Source organism: Benincasa hispida, unplaced genomic scaffold (genome assembly GCF_009727055.1).
Source record: "Benincasa hispida cultivar B227 unplaced genomic scaffold, ASM972705v1 Contig403, whole genome shotgun sequence".
Lineage (NCBI taxonomy): Eukaryota > Viridiplantae > Streptophyta > Magnoliopsida > Cucurbitales > Cucurbitaceae > Benincasa > Benincasa hispida.
In genome coordinates, this window is record NW_024064837.1 from 243,500 (window position 1) to 259,776 (window position 16,277).

Sequence of the window (16,277 nt, forward strand, 5' to 3'; positions counted from 1 at the left end):
TGCAATGACACAAGTATCAAATGAAGAAGAACTCAATATTATCCATCAGCCAAGAAGAAAATACATCCCACATTCTAGAAGAAGAGGATGACAACGAATTTACAAATTTTATGCATCACATCCACACGCCAACTCAATCCACTGATCCAAATCAGTAGACGACAAAATCCAAAGGAAGACAAACCGTAGTAAGTGTGTCAAATTTAAATTCCAATGTATTGTACAAATGTTTGGTTTTTAGACTTAAGTATCATCTTATGTACAAATGTGTCCTATAATGTGTCTAGCTAATGTAATGCATGGTAAGCTTCCTATCTCTATATAAAGAAGGCTTAGTATGAATATAGGGACATAAGGTTTTCTTCTGAGTCTTTTGAGTCTTTGCCTTGAGAGGAAAAAAAAAAAAGAGAGAGAGAGAGAGAGAACTTGTACTCAGTGAAATAAAATAAAGAGCTCTTCATTTCTCCAACAAAATTAAAGTAAGTTCCTAGCTTTTTAATATTTTCAATAATTACTTTATTTACATCAAATTTCCTTTACCAAATTTTATAATTTTAACAACTACTTTAGTCTTCTTTTATTATATTTCGATTTGTCAAAAGTTTTCATCATCATTTCAAACACATCTATTATATTAAACTTTTGCCTCATTAATACCAATATATTCATCATTCTTCATAATTTTACATTCCATACAATCATCGTATCTCTCAAAATATTCTTTATAATTTTCCATTTCATACAACCATCATTTCATTTCTCTCTTTGCCACGTGTCAAGTATGCATGCTTCCACCAACTCCATTTACTCCATCTATTTCATGCTACATGCATATCACGTGTCCAATTCAAAATGTCTTCATGCTACATGCACCACCATGCACCACCGTTAATGGTATATATATATAGTGAGAGAATTTAAAAAAGAATAGATGTAATTAGAGAATTAAAAAATAGATAAAGAGAGGTGATGGTTGTGAATGATAGTAAGAGAAACAAACTAAAAATATAAAAAATAAAAACTATATAATAATTAATAAAAACTATATAATAATTAATAAAAAGAAAAGCTAAACACGAAGAAAAAGAAAATATTGAGAGATTAAAAAGGGAAAAAAATAAGAGGAGAAAGTAAAATGGAATCAAACAAAAATTATGGAAATAAAAAAAAAAAAAAAGTGTCTCGGGCGAGTTTGAACTTGTACGCTCGTGATGGTTGGGTAGACAATCTACCAACATGGCTACAACATTGATTTGTCAAGGACTTTTATGTGGCCTTATCTTAATATTAAAACACGCTGCATAATTTAAAACAAAATTAAAATATCATCAAAATATCGTCAATATTATCAAAATATCGATAATATCATTGATATTCTTTATATTTCGTTGATATCTCGACGATTTTCCGTAAAAAAGACATTAACTTTTTATATATGTATCGGTATTTTGATTTTGGTGATATTTCATTGAAATATCGCAATTTTTTCATCCTTAGTTAAAATATTACAAACTTGCTAATTTCTTTTTCTCTAAACTTTGTTTGTGTTGTAATCCTAATTTTGAACTTAAAAGTATGTTGTAATTGATCTTACATTTTCTTCTAAAAGATCGTTAAAAAAAAAAAAGTACTCTCACATAATTATAAAATATATGTTTAGTATTAAATTTGATAGTACTTTAAAGAAAAGTAACATCAAATATATTTTTTTTTTTGGTTAAAATTGGTGAATTTTGAACGAGTGAGTTTAGAAGAATTATATATTGTTTTTTGCTGAAATTTATAGTTAAATTAGTAAAAATATGAACTTGTGATATCAACTTTGAGGTATGATTCTCTCACCTTACATATTGTAAATATAGAAAAAGAGCAAATTGCAAAAACTACTAATAAAGTATGATGATAGTTGTAATTATAGCCTCACACTTTCGATTGTAGAATTTGAGCCCTCAGACTTATACAAGTGTTAAAATTGAACATTCAAACTTACATAAGTGTAGAAATTGTAATGATTGTACAAGTTTGAAAGTTCAAATTTTTATCATTTATGGATTCAATTTATATAACTATTATAAGTTTGAAGGTTCAATTTTGACACTTACATAAGTGGAGGACTTAATTTTTATAATTGAAAATTTGAGGGTGTAAATTGCAAGTAACAAGGAACCATTTTTGCAACTTGCAAAAAAAAAAAACACACACACACAAATTGAATTTTTCACTAAAAACTAGTGTTTTTCTTCTTGACACGTGGGGCAGCCTCATTGGTCCCCGAAATGCTTTAGGAATCCAAACAAGCTTCCGCCAATTCGACGCAAAATTTTGATTGCTAACCAAAAGAAAACCTTATCCTCTTTCCCTGCTCTCATCCATGGCGTCCGTCCCTGCTTCGCGCAGTGAGGGCAAAATGTAAGAGACGAGCCGACTGTGTTTCAGTTTCAGTGACAAACCCTAATGGCCGCCATTTCCGGATCTCTCAACCTTCCTCTTGCGCCGTCAAACCTTTCATCACCCCGCATTAAGGTACTCACCTCCCGATTGCAATTTTTTTTTTTGAGTTCTGTAAAAACCTTTTCAACTATAACTTCTTCGAATTATACCTAAACGATGAAGGATTTTCTTATCTGAACTGTTCATCAATGGATTTTCCATAAGTTCGTCAATCAACAATCGGTTTCTTAAACATTAGGAGTTAGGATTTAGGAGTTACTTTACCAGGGATACTTGTAAAACCTAGAACGATCCGTTGATCCATTTCAATGATAACTAACTACTTGAATTATGTTGAAATGAAAGAAGACGAAGGATTCTTTAACTAAACTCTTGATCAATCGAATTTTGATTTCGATTAGTAGTTTGGATTTAGGATTGATATTTGTAAAACCGAGAACGATCCATCGATCTAGTCCAATGAGAACTCCTTGAATGTTGAATTATACTGAAGCGGAAGGAAGACGAAGGATTTTTTAATCTGAACTGTTTATCAACCGATTTTCCATTTTGATTAATTTCCAAATATTAGGAGTTAGGCCAAAGTAGCTCAACTGATGTGTTAGAGGTAGGTGTTTTAAATTCTCTATCTTGATTGTAGTAAAAAAACATTAAGAGTTAGGTTAGTTTTGAAAAATAATTGATTGTAAGAATAAGTGGTTTACTTCTAACTTATTACTGGGTTTTGAGAAAATATTAAAAGAATAATTGTCTGACATCCAAGCACTATAAAAGAATCTACTAATTTCAAGTTGTCTGAGTTAGAAACACTTTAAACTTGAGAACTCCAACTCTTATTAAAGTTCTTTTTGTATTCTCTAGTTTGAGAGTGGAAAAACTCATAGATTTCGATAGAAAGTTTTCTATGTAAATTCTTATATTTAACTCAATTATGTTCCGCTTACTCCTGCAGTAATGATGGGAGTTTTTTTTCCATAGCATTGATACTTGTTAAACCTAGGGCGATTCTTTGATCCATTTCGATTACTAGGCAAATATCTATTTGTTATGCAGAGAAATTGTAAAATCTCGATCCATTTGAAAAGCTACGAAAGGAACTGTTTCCCAAAATTGATACCAAGCATTAACCAAAGACGAATTCACACGAACCAATCCACGACTTTAAATGCAACATTGAGACGTCAGAAGGGATTCGGACCAGCTCCAAGGAGGAAGAAGATGAAGAAAACAAAAAGAGAAGGAAGTGAAGACGAGCATGGGGATGAAGATGAAGACGAAGAAGAAGAGGAAGGTGGTGTAATACCAGAAGTAGTGACGAACAGGATGATAAGTAGAATGGGATTTTCAGTGGGGATTCCATTGTTGATAGGGCTTTTGTTCTTCCCATTCTTCTATTACCTCAAAGTTGTGCTGAAAATTGATGTGCCCTCATGGGTGCCAGTTATAGTCTCATTCTTCTTCTTTGGCTCAGCTTTGTTGGGAGTTAGCTATGGGATTGTGTCCTCTAGTTGGGATCCTATGAGGGAAGGCTCTCTATTGGGTTGGAACGAAGCTCAGAAGAATTGGCCTGTCTTTTGGCAGTCCCTTTGGGGTGGATCTAATAAGAAATAGATGAATTTGCTTTCTTTTTTATAAATATTATGGTTTTCAAGTTATATGAGTTATATGAGAAGCCAAAGCGAGTATAACTAATCTCACATATTCATACGGTAAGAGATTTGTAGTTTGAATCTTCTCATCCTTGTACTAAAAATAGTTTATGAGAAGTAAGGTTGCTTGTAAACAGATGAAGAGATAGGTGTTTTAGATTTTTTTTACGGATATTATTGCCTCGATTAAATTATAAGTTTAATTTTTGATATTTAATTATTTTGGTTAAAATGTTCTTAAACTCTAATAGGTCTTAAATTTCAATTGTGCCTTTAAAACAGTCTAATATGTGTATAAACTTTGTGTCTATTATCTACGAGTGTTAAAAAAAAATTCGATGACTCGAAATATTTGATCAATACAACTAAATTCGTATGGTTTAGGTTGGGTTATCAACTCTTTTAGATTGGGTTAGATTTAAATAAATGAAAATTTTATGGGCTGAGTTGATTATAGAGTTCACCTAAATTAATTCAATTCAACACGTATTTATTATTACTTTTAAAAAAGTATGTTTTTTAACCTATAATACAATTACATATACATATATTTAAAGGTTGTTTTTAAATATAGAAAAACGATTCAAAATATTTACAAAACATAACAAAATTTTAGAACTATCAATGATAGACGTTGATAGACACTGATAGACTTCTACCAGTGTCTAACAATGTCACTAATAGACATTGATAGAAGTCTATCAGTGTCTATCAATGTCCATCATTCATAGTTTCGAAATTTTGCTATATTTTGTAAATATTTTTAGCAGTTTTACCATTTGAAATAATTTCCCTATACTTAATCTAATTTAATTTCAAATTTTTTTTTGGATAATTTATTTTTTAACGACTCTTAAAAATAAATTTTTCGTATTTTGGAAAGAAAAATTTCATAATATGAATTAAAAAATATAGTCGTTAATTTTAATTCAATATATGAAAATAATTAAATAAATTTTTTACATATTACATTTTACTTATTTTTTAAACAAAAATTTAAATAAATGAATTGAATAACCTGAACCAATCCAATCTAAAAGTTTCATAGGTTGAGTACTTTATTTAATAAGGGTTACTTGGGCCGAAGAAAGAGATTTTTACATAAAAAATACTCGTTGGGTCATAAATTTCATAAATGTCGTTAAATTTGAAAATTTTCCATAAAGGCTTTTAGAGATGATTTTGGACAAATTTATCCTTTTTTTATTATCAATTTTTAGGTAATTAATAAGTGAGAATACGCATTTTAAGAATTAAATTACCCTTAATGTTGGAGACAAAAAATGTATTTATTATATAGTATTAATTAGTTGAGATTTCCTTCTCATTTTCAATTGAAAAGAGAAAATGCAATTAACGTAATTTTATTTTTCATTCATTGCATTTCACGTATAAAGCAACTCGTTTTTACTAGTAGATTCATGTTATTTTTAAACATACATTTGAACAATATATTAGACTTTTGCAAATGTTCTAACCAATATATGAAATATATTGGTAAATATATTTGATATGTTCTTAAATACAACTGGTTTCATGGCAACTTGTTGGTTTCTCTGGTAGATTCATGGTTATTTTTAAGTATACCTTAGAACATTATATAGATATTTGCAGGTATTCTAACCAATATATGAAATATAAATATACTTAAATAGATGGTTGTACCGTTCGATATAACAGTACAATATATAAATTACGAGTATATATTGTTCAACCAAATTCATTTATCAATTATGCCACTATATATATAAAGCACAGTTTAGCTCAATGTTTAATATAAATCACAGCATATATCATAAATCCAAAGTAGTTGGAAATAAACAAAAATATTTACCACAGCATATAAATCATAGATGGATTCAATGTTCAATCTAAAACATATATATAAGCGTGTATATCATTAAACAAAAATCTAAATAAAAAATAGTCCTCGTTTATAATATATAGATATATGTACATTTATTCATTGATTTGTGTGCACAAGAACACTCCTCATCTTCATCTCTTCTTTGTGAACCCTTAGATCTACTGCCCGTCTGTCCACTGCCACTTTGCTTGTCGTCGTCGCCTTACCTATTGCTGTTGACGGAATCCTAACCATTGTCCAGAATCCCGCGTCGTTCAAATTCACCGTGCTTCGTGTCGTCGATCACCCCACATTGGATCTGTTCGCCCCGAACCAGTTGTCGTCCGGTGTGTTGGGGTTGATGCCTTAAATCTTGTGGGTTTCATAGATTGTGAATTCTTTGCACATGAATTATTTATTTAATAAAATAAGAATTTATTTTACTCGACGTTTATTTTGCATTAACCCAATCCAATAAACTAAGATATAAGGTTATGTAATGTAACTTAAATATGTATGTGGTTGACATACCAGTAGATCATGTTAATGTAATAACTTGAACGGACTATTGTATATGTAAGATTGGGTACTTTATCTTGGTGACACTACTGATAAGGCTCACTTTGTAATTGTTACAATAATTGTAAGGCGTTACAAACAATCTGAACCTGATCATGGTGTTTATCCTTGTTATAGATTTTAAATGTCTAATCCATTTTATAACTCTCTATAAAACTATAGACATTCTATAACATACATCAAGCATTCCATACTTTAATATAACAATTATGTTAAACTTATGAAACCCTATTCATGCATACTATATATTATAACTATTTATAACATACTTTTAATGCATGAAACATACTTTCTTATGGTGGGATTTTAAATCTACATGACATACAATATGCACATATTAGATTTAATTTAACTACAGCATACATCACATGCATAAGTAATTAAACATACACTGATATGGACCAGTTTTGACATCCTAAGCAAGCACATAAGCTAATTATTACAATAATAATACAAAAATAGCTTCAAAACACTTTTAGACTACTCGAACCAACCTGAACCGAATCCAAACCACCCGAACCGAACCCTCAAAGCTCCAAAAAATGCTGAAACAAACCAAGAATGGTTGAACTGGACCTTCAACCAAGCGAACCGGACCACCCCTGCAAACTGGCTCCTCACGTGCGCACATTCTAGGCTAGGATGAGTAGCGTTACAATGCTCTGAGGGCAGTGTTGGCAGTAGCATCAACTTTGAAAAACTGCAGTTGACCTATCTTGCATCTTTCTTCAATTACAACCTAATTACAACTCTATTGACTCTAACAAAACTACAGATTCTTAACCATACATTAAGGCCTATAAACAAAGAGCCAATTACAATAATTACAACATAATTAAAGAAGAATCTAGTGCCAAAATTGGGAAAACACCATATCAGTAGCCATTTCATGCAACTTATGAAATTCATCCATCATACTCAAATTAACGTTAATGCTTAAATCATGCTCTGATACTAATTGATAGTTAAAACATGCATAATACGGAAGCAAACAGAATCATTAAGAACTCTAATTAAATTAATTTGAGTAACACACATGTAAGTTCACAATATTTTTCAATCGGGTTTCAAGTTGAATACTTTTGATGATTCCACAAATTCCTTGTTTTCTCCATGGAATTCTCTTTGCATCGAGTATGACATCGAGCATCAATGAACATCAAATATTTCACAAAAATACCATCGAGTAGATGCCATTGACCATCGAGTAAGGCATCTAGCATTGAGTATCGAGTATTTCATGAAATATCATCGAGTAAATGCAATGATTACCATCGAGTGTGGCATCGAGCATCGAGTATTTCATGAAATATCATTGAGTAAATGCATTAAGTACCATCAAGTATGGCATCGTGCATTGAGTATGTCATGAAATTTCATCGAAAATTCCATCGAGTATCCCATCGAGCATCAAGTATCTGGCAGAAATTTGAATTTTCAGTTCTTGCTGCTTCGAATGCAATGATTATCATCGAGTGTGGCATCGAGCATCAAGTATTTCATGAAATATCATTGAGTAAATGCATTAAGTACCATCAAGTATGGCATCATGCATCGAGTATTTCATGAAATTTCATCGAAAATGCCATCGAGTATCCCATCGAGCATCCAGTATCTGGCAGAAATTTGAATTTCTAATTCCTGCTGCTTTGACTTTCTTCACTTCTTTTTTCAATTACATCCTAATTGCAACTCTAATGACTCCAAATGAATTACAAATATTTAAACACATATTAAGGCCCATCAACAAGAGTCAATTACAAGAGTTGCAATATAATTGAAAAGATTCAAATGCTAAAACACTTAAAAACCATATCAATTCACCATTTGCATACAGTTCATGGAGAACACCTACCAAACTCAAATTAACAATAATTGAGTGCTTAAATCATGCTCTGATATCAATTGCTAGAGTATATTAACGTGCAACGGAGGAAAAACAGAATCAATAAGCACTCTAATCATACTAATTTTGTGTTTAAAACATGCTTCAAATTAACCTTTACAGGAGAAAGTTTGCTAAATACAATACTTTTGAAGTATACTCTTGAAATCCAACTGAGTTCCACATGAAAGAGCTTCAATCTTCAAGTAGACAACCATCAAGATCTTCTCTACTATTCTCTTGCAAGGATTGTATAGTGGAAACACTAAATTGAGCTGGAAGTATATAAGATATGAAGAGGATATGATAATTTCTGCAAAGTTTTTATTGAAGTTCTTAGTAAGCATGAATCATAATTCATTTCAGCACTTCAATTTATAGAGCTTTCACCATGCAAATACATGGTTTGCATGAAGGGCAGCTGCTACTTGATGAAGAAAATGGAGAAATGAATAAGGAAAGTTATTGTGTTGGGTTTTATGTCCTAAAACTCGCAGTTTATAAAATGATAAACTTTTTCTATAATCAATAAACTTATTATTGATTTTATGTATTGTTTTAAATCCAATAAACTAAGACCCATGACTATTACATGAGTACTTGAACTTTATGTAGAGACATAAGAGTGCATCAGGTTTGAGTAAAATAGTCAAAATGATCTATAGTACATGAATAAGGTTGGGTACCTTATTCTGGTAACACTATTGGATGTGGCCTACTCTATAGTTGTTACAAAGAGTTGTAAAGTGCTACATACAATGTGATCATAATTTGTACATGTTATGACATGAGGAGTGGGGGTGTCCTATGCAATGAGTTTGCATAAGATCGGACCAAGAGATAAATCATTCTTACTTTATAAACGCTGTTTACTGTATAAGACTGACTATTTCACTTAGATGACTTAGGTAACTCGATTTTAATCCTGAGCTAACTATGAACTCTTGTTTATTTGGGATTATCCTTAGATTTGCATAGGTGAGGGTTGGCTCAATAGTGTCAGCTCAATAAGCCTCCCATTTCAGGGGTTAAGACCTAATAGATAGCTGGGGACATAGGGTGCAAGATGGAGTTCACGTCTACCCGATTTAGAGATAGGAGAAAGGTTGTTCTCTTAAGTATTGAATATAGGTCTTGAACAAGGGGCCCCACCCTCTCACTGGGCTGAGAGAGTTTGATTTAGTGATTGGATCACAAACTACTTGTTCATTAGAGGATCAGTAGGAACTTAAGGAATAAAATGTAATCTCGGGGGTAAACAGATATTTAACCCAGCCGTTATTACGAATAACCTGTGAAGGGTCGACTTGCTGATTATGGTTAAATCATGTGGACATAATATATCTACAGTGAGGGGAGTGCAACTATGGATTTTAGTGGAGTGACCCATTAGTTAACGAATGGGGATTAATCTGGTCTAATGAGTTTAGCCAATTAATCTTAAATCGTTGGAGCCCATGATCTGTTGGTCCGTGAGATCTCCCTACTAGCTCGTAATGGACTAGCTCTAGAATAGCGTGATAAGTTGATTTGAAACATTCAAATTAGAATTAAGGGAATTAGTAATTATATGAGATATAATTACATATTTAATTTGAGAATTAAATGGAATAGGAGAATTTATGTTTAAATATGATTTAAATATATAAAGATAGATGTGTGTAAAAATTAATTTAATATTTGATATCGAGAGAGATTTGAGATTTCGTAAGTAACTCAGCGAGTGCTTTCTAAGAAGGGCTTGACTTGGAAGAAGAAAATGAAATACGAACAACCGCGCTGGTCGTAATAGATCGATATTAAATTAATTAAGTTTTTATTTATGAAATTAATTTTATAAAAATTAAAATTTTCAGTCTTAAAATCAAAATGGTTTTTTAAAAAATCAAGTTTTGATTTTGAGATAAAATTGAAAATTGGAAAAACAATACACAAAATGGAAAAACAAGTTTTTCCATTTATCCATCTTCTTCATGCTCTCACATTTTCCATTTTTTTCCTTCTTCATTAACTCCAAGCATGAGCTGCAACCCATGCAACTCTCTTCCTTGCATGATGATTTGCAATATATTGAAGAGATTGGAGTGAATTTGAGGCATGCAATCAAGAGAGAATTTTAGAGAAAATTCGTGTTGAAGAAAGTGTTCTTCAACAAGATTGCTATGTGAGCAATTCTCCATCATCCCTTGATTCAAGCTTGTTTTGAGTCTCACAACTCAAGCTAGAGCACAAAGAGAATAATGGGAAAGATCTTGAGGTGATATGCAATAAGATTCAAAGAAGATTACAGTTGGAGATCATGCTTTGTAAAGGTCCTACAAAGGTATGTCATGAAACTCACTTGTTTTCTACAAGAGCATGCTTTATATTTTGCCAAAATTAATGAATTGGAGTGCTTAGATGATCCTTGTTTCTTTCGCTATTGCTGATACGTTCCTACACATCGCATAGTGGAGATTTCCAACATTTTGGAAATCTCCACTTTGAATTTCAAAAAGTTACTCCTAAAATGATTTCCAAAAACAAATGTTGTAAATTAAACTTATTTATTTTTATTTATTATTTATATAAAATTAATTCAATTAATTAATTTTTAAATAAAATTAATTAATTAAACCTTTTAATTAAAATTAATTTAATATCTAATATTAAATTAATTTATACCAATTCCATCAAAATGAAATTAATTTATTATTATTCAATTGTTATTTAAATCATATTTAAACATTAATCGTTTCTCTAATTTCATTTAGTTTCGATAAAAATAAACTTTTATTTGTATCGAAAACAATAAATAGAAACCCTAATAGAATTTGAACATTTCAAACTCCAAACCCTAATTTCAAATCTTATCAAGATTACTCAATATACTAATCCAAATTACGAGCTAGTAGAGGGACCTTATGGACCTACAGATCATAAGCTCGAACAACTTGTAATTAATTGGTTTAAACTCTTTAACCCGAATTAATTACTATTCATTAACTATCAAGACATTCCACTATAGCTTAATAGTTGCACTCTCCTCACCGTAGATATATTTCTATTCATTTTAACCATAATCGATAAGTCAATCCTTCAGAGGTCATTCGTATTATAGCCGGGTCAAATATTACCATTTTACCCCTGTAAATACATCTTTCTCCTTAAGCTCCCACTGATCCTCCATCGAACAATTGATTTATAGTCCAACTTATAAATCATAACCCTCTTTTCCATGAGAGGGCGGGGCCTCATTATTCAAGACAAGACATCAGCAGTTAAGAGAACAACCCGTCTGCTAACCCTAAAATGGGTAGGAGTGAATTCCATATTGTAGAGCTATGTCCCCAGCTATCTATCCAGTCTTATCCCCAAAATGGGAGGTTTATTGAGCAGTGTTGCTGGACTACTCTCACTTATGTAGATCAAAGGATAATCCCGAATAAACAGGATAGTTAGCTTAGGATTAAGATCGAGTTACCCTAGGTCATTCATTTTGAGAAGGTCAGTTTTAACAGTATACGGTTGTTATAAAGAAAAATAGCTATTTCCAGGTTCGGTCTTATGCAAACTCATTGCATAGGATGCTGCCACTCACATGTCTCTACATGAATGAGTTTTGAATCACATCATTTGTATCAATATACAAAATGGGCCGCATCCAATAGTGTCTCAAGGATGAGGTACCCGATCTCATCCATATACTTATAGACCATTTTGGCTACATACTAAAACTTGATCCATTTTTATGTCACCACATAAAGTTAAAGTATTTATGTTATAGCCATGGATTCGTTTATTGGATTTCCATAGAAGGATGCAATATCAATAGTAATTTATTGAATAAAAACTCTAACATTTTTATTGATAAATAGAATCTGTTAACAACATTTACGAACTGCGAGTTTAGGCCATTCCCAACAATCTCCCACTTGGACTAACACTTCAGTGAGATAAACATATAAACATATAATGTTGCCCCAATCATGCACCAGACGATTTTGGGAACGGAGATCGTTTGGTACCCTAAACGACCATCGGTGCTCGGGTTGGGGGGGGGGGGAGCGGGTGCCAGGGGTGCCCAATTTTTTTGCGTGAACTTTTCCAACTGGGCGAAAATTTTGAAATTGAAAAGCAGGGGTTCAAAGAACAGATGAGAAAAAAGCCAAGCACTGACAATTTTGGGAACGGAAAGCTTATTTAGTGCCCCAAAGCGCGTTATCCGGCCCGGCAAGGGTGCCTCGAGGCCAAATTTTTGTGTGCAAAAACTTTTTCGGCGGGGAAATTGTGAAACGGACCCAGGGGTTCAAAATCATAAGAATAAGTCATGCGCCAGACGGTTTTGGGGAATGAAGCTCATTTGGTGCCCTAAACGGTATCGGGCTCGCGTAGGGGTGCCTGGGGGCCAATTTTTGTATGCTAACTTTTCTGGCAGGCGAAAAATTTGAAATACAGACCTAGGGCTTCAGATGATGAGAAAAAGCCGGTATGTGCCAGATGGTTTTTGGAACGGAGCTCATTTATGCCCAAAACAGCTCTCAGGGCTTGGCGGGGGTCCCCAGGCGCCCAATTTTTGTGCGTGAACTTTCCGGCAGGTGAAAATTTGAAAATAGACCCAATGGTTCAGAATGATGAGAAAAGCCGGTTGCCAGACAGTTTTGAGAATTAGAGCTCATTTAGTGCCCCAAACGGCTATCAGGCTAGGACAGAGGTGCCCTGGGGCCTAATTTTGTGCGCAAACTTCTGGTGGCGAAAATTCCAAAATGGACCCAGGGGTTCAAAATGATGGAAAAAAGTCGTGCACCAGACGGTTTTGGGAATGAAGCTCATATGGTGCCCCAAATGGCTATCGGCTTGTGGGGGTGCTCCAGGGCCAAATTTTTTTGCGCAAACTTTCCAGCAGGCGAAAATTTGAAAACACCTAGGGGTTTAGAACATGAGAAAAAGTCGTGCGCCAGAAGATTTTGGGACGAACCTCATTTAGGTTCCTAAATGGCTATCGTGTCCGGCGGGGTCCTCCTAAGGGCCATATTTTTGTGCGCGGCCTTTCCAGCAGGCGAGAATTTGAAAACATTCCAGGGGTTCAGAACGATGAGAAAAAGTCGTGAGCGAAATGGATTTTGGAAAAGCTCATTTGGTGCCCAAACGGCTATCGGGCCCAGTGGGGGTGCTCCGGGGCCCAATTTTTGTTGTGTGCAAACTTTCCGCCGGGCGGAAAATTTGAAAACGAACCAAAAGGGTTTTGAACGATGAGAAAAATCGTGTGCTAGATAGTTTTGGGGAACGGAGCTCATTTGGTGCCCCAAAACGGCTATGGGCCTAACGGAGGTGCCCAGGAGCCTAATTTTTATGCGCAAACTTTCCGCCTGACAAAAAAATTTGAAAATGGACCCAAAGTTTCAGAACGATGAGAAAAAGTCGTGCGCTAAACGGTTTTGAGAACGGAGCTCATTTGGTGTGCCAAACGGCTATCAGGCTCGATAGGGGTACCTTGGGTCCAATTTTGTGCGTGAACTTTTTTGGCGAGAGAAAATTTGAAAATAGACCTAGGGGTTTTGAACGATCAGAAAAAAACGAGCGGCAGATGGTTTTGGGAACTGAGTGGTTTCCGACATAAGTGTGTTTGCGCTAGTCGAGATGGCATGCATTATGGGATTGGATGGACGCATTCAAAGTCGTCATCCGAACATGTGGCTTGTTGGGAAGGAATCTTAGGCCTTAGGCATGTGAGGTGGATGCACAAGAAGACATGCAAATATGAGGGCTATGTGTTGGTAAAAGGGGAGGAAGACACCTTGGATTGCGATGACCGGAAGGTTGCGGTAATTGTGTGGGGAAAGGACATTTGGACATGCGGTCAAACAAGAGTTGTCGCGCTGGGAGAGATCCTGGACGTCTATAAATAAAGAGGCTTGGGGCATGGAACTCTCACATTTCTACTTGGGGGCCTATTGGAGTAAAGGCAGAGGAAGATCCAGTGATAGGTTTGAGTGGCAGACTTGTCGCATGTTGCAGCCACCCCAAGCGCGCACTCCGTAGGACGCCTTCACGCGGTAGACGCATGCCGCATAGCTCACCCGGTCGGCAAGACTCACACCCAAATGCCAACGGTCGTCTGTGTAGGGAACGACCGGCTAGAGCACCCTATTGTCCGCTAACACATACCTCTACTACCCGGACGCCTCCCAAGTGCGAAATTAACTTCTAAAAAGCTGTTGTAGTAGTATAGCTTATCTGAGAATCAACTTAAGAATGTAAGCTGGTCGTTAAGATTTTCTTTAGGATTATGTATGATTAAATTAAAATATTGACTAAATAATGGATAATCTTGAAATTCTTAGTTAAGGGGGAAGATCCAAAGAACTAGGAAACAGTCGGAGGAAACCTTATGGGAGAAATGGTGAGTGGTCTTTTCATTACATGGATGAATAAAACTCTTATATGTATGTATGTGTATATATATATATATATGAAGGTCATATGTGCTTAGCATGACTAGGTAGGATAATTGTGGGGATTGGTTATTACATTAACATGCTTTAGGAAATTGGTTATATGGAAACTGGATTCATATTGGAATGTTGTTTGCATGTGTTGGAGTTTCTTGACTGGGATTGCCAGAGCACCTGGCTGGAATTGTCAGCATACTCAAACGTGTCTAACAAGGGAGGTCGACATGTGCACATTCGACGGGACACCAAGGTACTAGACTTGTTTTCTATGTTAGACAACTCAGGTTATTCGGAAGGAACACCGAAGGGCTGGGAACGCATGATCTTGCCAAAACATCTAGCTGACAAGCTAGGGAGGTTATATTTATTATATGTTGGTATTCATGTGTTTGGCACTATGCGTTAAAATTAAGTGTTTCTAGAATTTAAAGCTAATATTCAAAGATACCACTCACTGGGCTTTTAGCTTACGATCTCTCTATTTGTCCCCCCCCCCCCAGGTTACGGCACGGATCGATTAGGGAAGCCACCAGAGGTCTGAATAAACTTTACCGTTGGACGAGACTTGGATCATCATAATTGAAAGTCAATAGGATTTAAATGTAACCTATAAATGGCAGGCCTAAAAATAAAAATTACAAGCATTATAGGTTATAGAGGGCTAGCAGTCAAGCTAATAGAGATAAAACATCTGATGGCATTGAAAAACAGTATTGGTTGTTTCACTTCCTTTCCCAGATCTTGGGCAGAGTTAGGATTTGGGAGAGGGCGTGGCAGTTAAGCCTTCCTCGTTTCTTAGCATAACTTTAGCGTGCATTACATACTCCATTGTCTAGCGCCCAACGTCTATCATCTAGCACTTATCGTGCAGCTCATCGTCTGGCACCTAATGTCTATCGTCTAGCGCTTGTCGTGCAGCTCATCATCCAAATTATAGTGTTATCGTTTAGCTCTGCGCAATTACTACACGATCGCCCAGTGCCCCCTACACGATCGCCTACGTCATCGTGTAGTGTCTTTCACTTACTATATGATCGCATACCCAATCGTATAGTGTCACTCATCTGCTACACGATCGTCCAGCGCCTTTACTCGCACACACTTGAGGTTGCCGCAAGCCTTATCAATGCATCATGCCTTTCAACTCATGCGTTCATTCTTAGTACCAACGCATAGTTTATCCTTGCCTTCAACACTTAGCCTCTACAAGCCTTGGTTGCTACATATGCAACCTCATGCGTCCACACTTCTCCATCAATGCATGCCTACACTTTGCTTCCATACTTAGCCAATTTTCACTTGTTATATAATCTAAAACTCACCCTTGACTAAGTATTTCTAACACTTAGAATTTTCTTCCTCCATCTTCCTACTTTCTTTACCTCATTTCATAATTTTACTTAACATTCTTGTTACTCACTTTTGTAGGAAAA

At 34.7% G+C, this 16,277-nt stretch overlaps 1 protein-coding gene across 2 annotated transcripts; it reads left to right on the forward strand.

Moving 5' to 3' along the window:
- The first annotated feature begins 2,308 nt into the window (after positions 1-2,308).
- Positions 2,309-4,268, forward strand: LOC120069465 (protein PAM68, chloroplastic). 2 transcript variants are annotated; one of them, XM_039021234.1, is made up of 2 exons: positions 2,309-2,523; positions 3,505-4,268. In XM_039021234.1, the coding sequence occupies exons 1-2, from the start codon at positions 2,455-2,457 to the stop codon at positions 4,060-4,062; spliced, it is 627 nt and encodes a 208-aa protein (XP_038877162.1). In that variant the 5' UTR covers positions 2,309-2,454; the 3' UTR covers positions 4,063-4,268. The 2 variants fall into 2 exon arrangements, with proteins under 2 accessions (XP_038877162.1, XP_038877163.1); XM_039021235.1 differs by having other exon boundaries at positions 2,388-2,523; positions 3,482-4,268.
- Positions 4,269-16,277: the final 12,009 nt, after the last annotated feature.

Coding starts and splice junctions, on each gene's coding strand:
- LOC120069465 (XM_039021234.1), top strand. CDS start 2,455: ATGGCCGCCATTTCCGGATCTCTCAACCTTCCTCTTGCGCCGTCAAAC. Junction 2,524..3,504: donor TTTCATCACCCCGCATTAAG/GTACTCACCTCC, acceptor TTTGTTATGCAG/AGAAATTGTAAAATCTCGAT.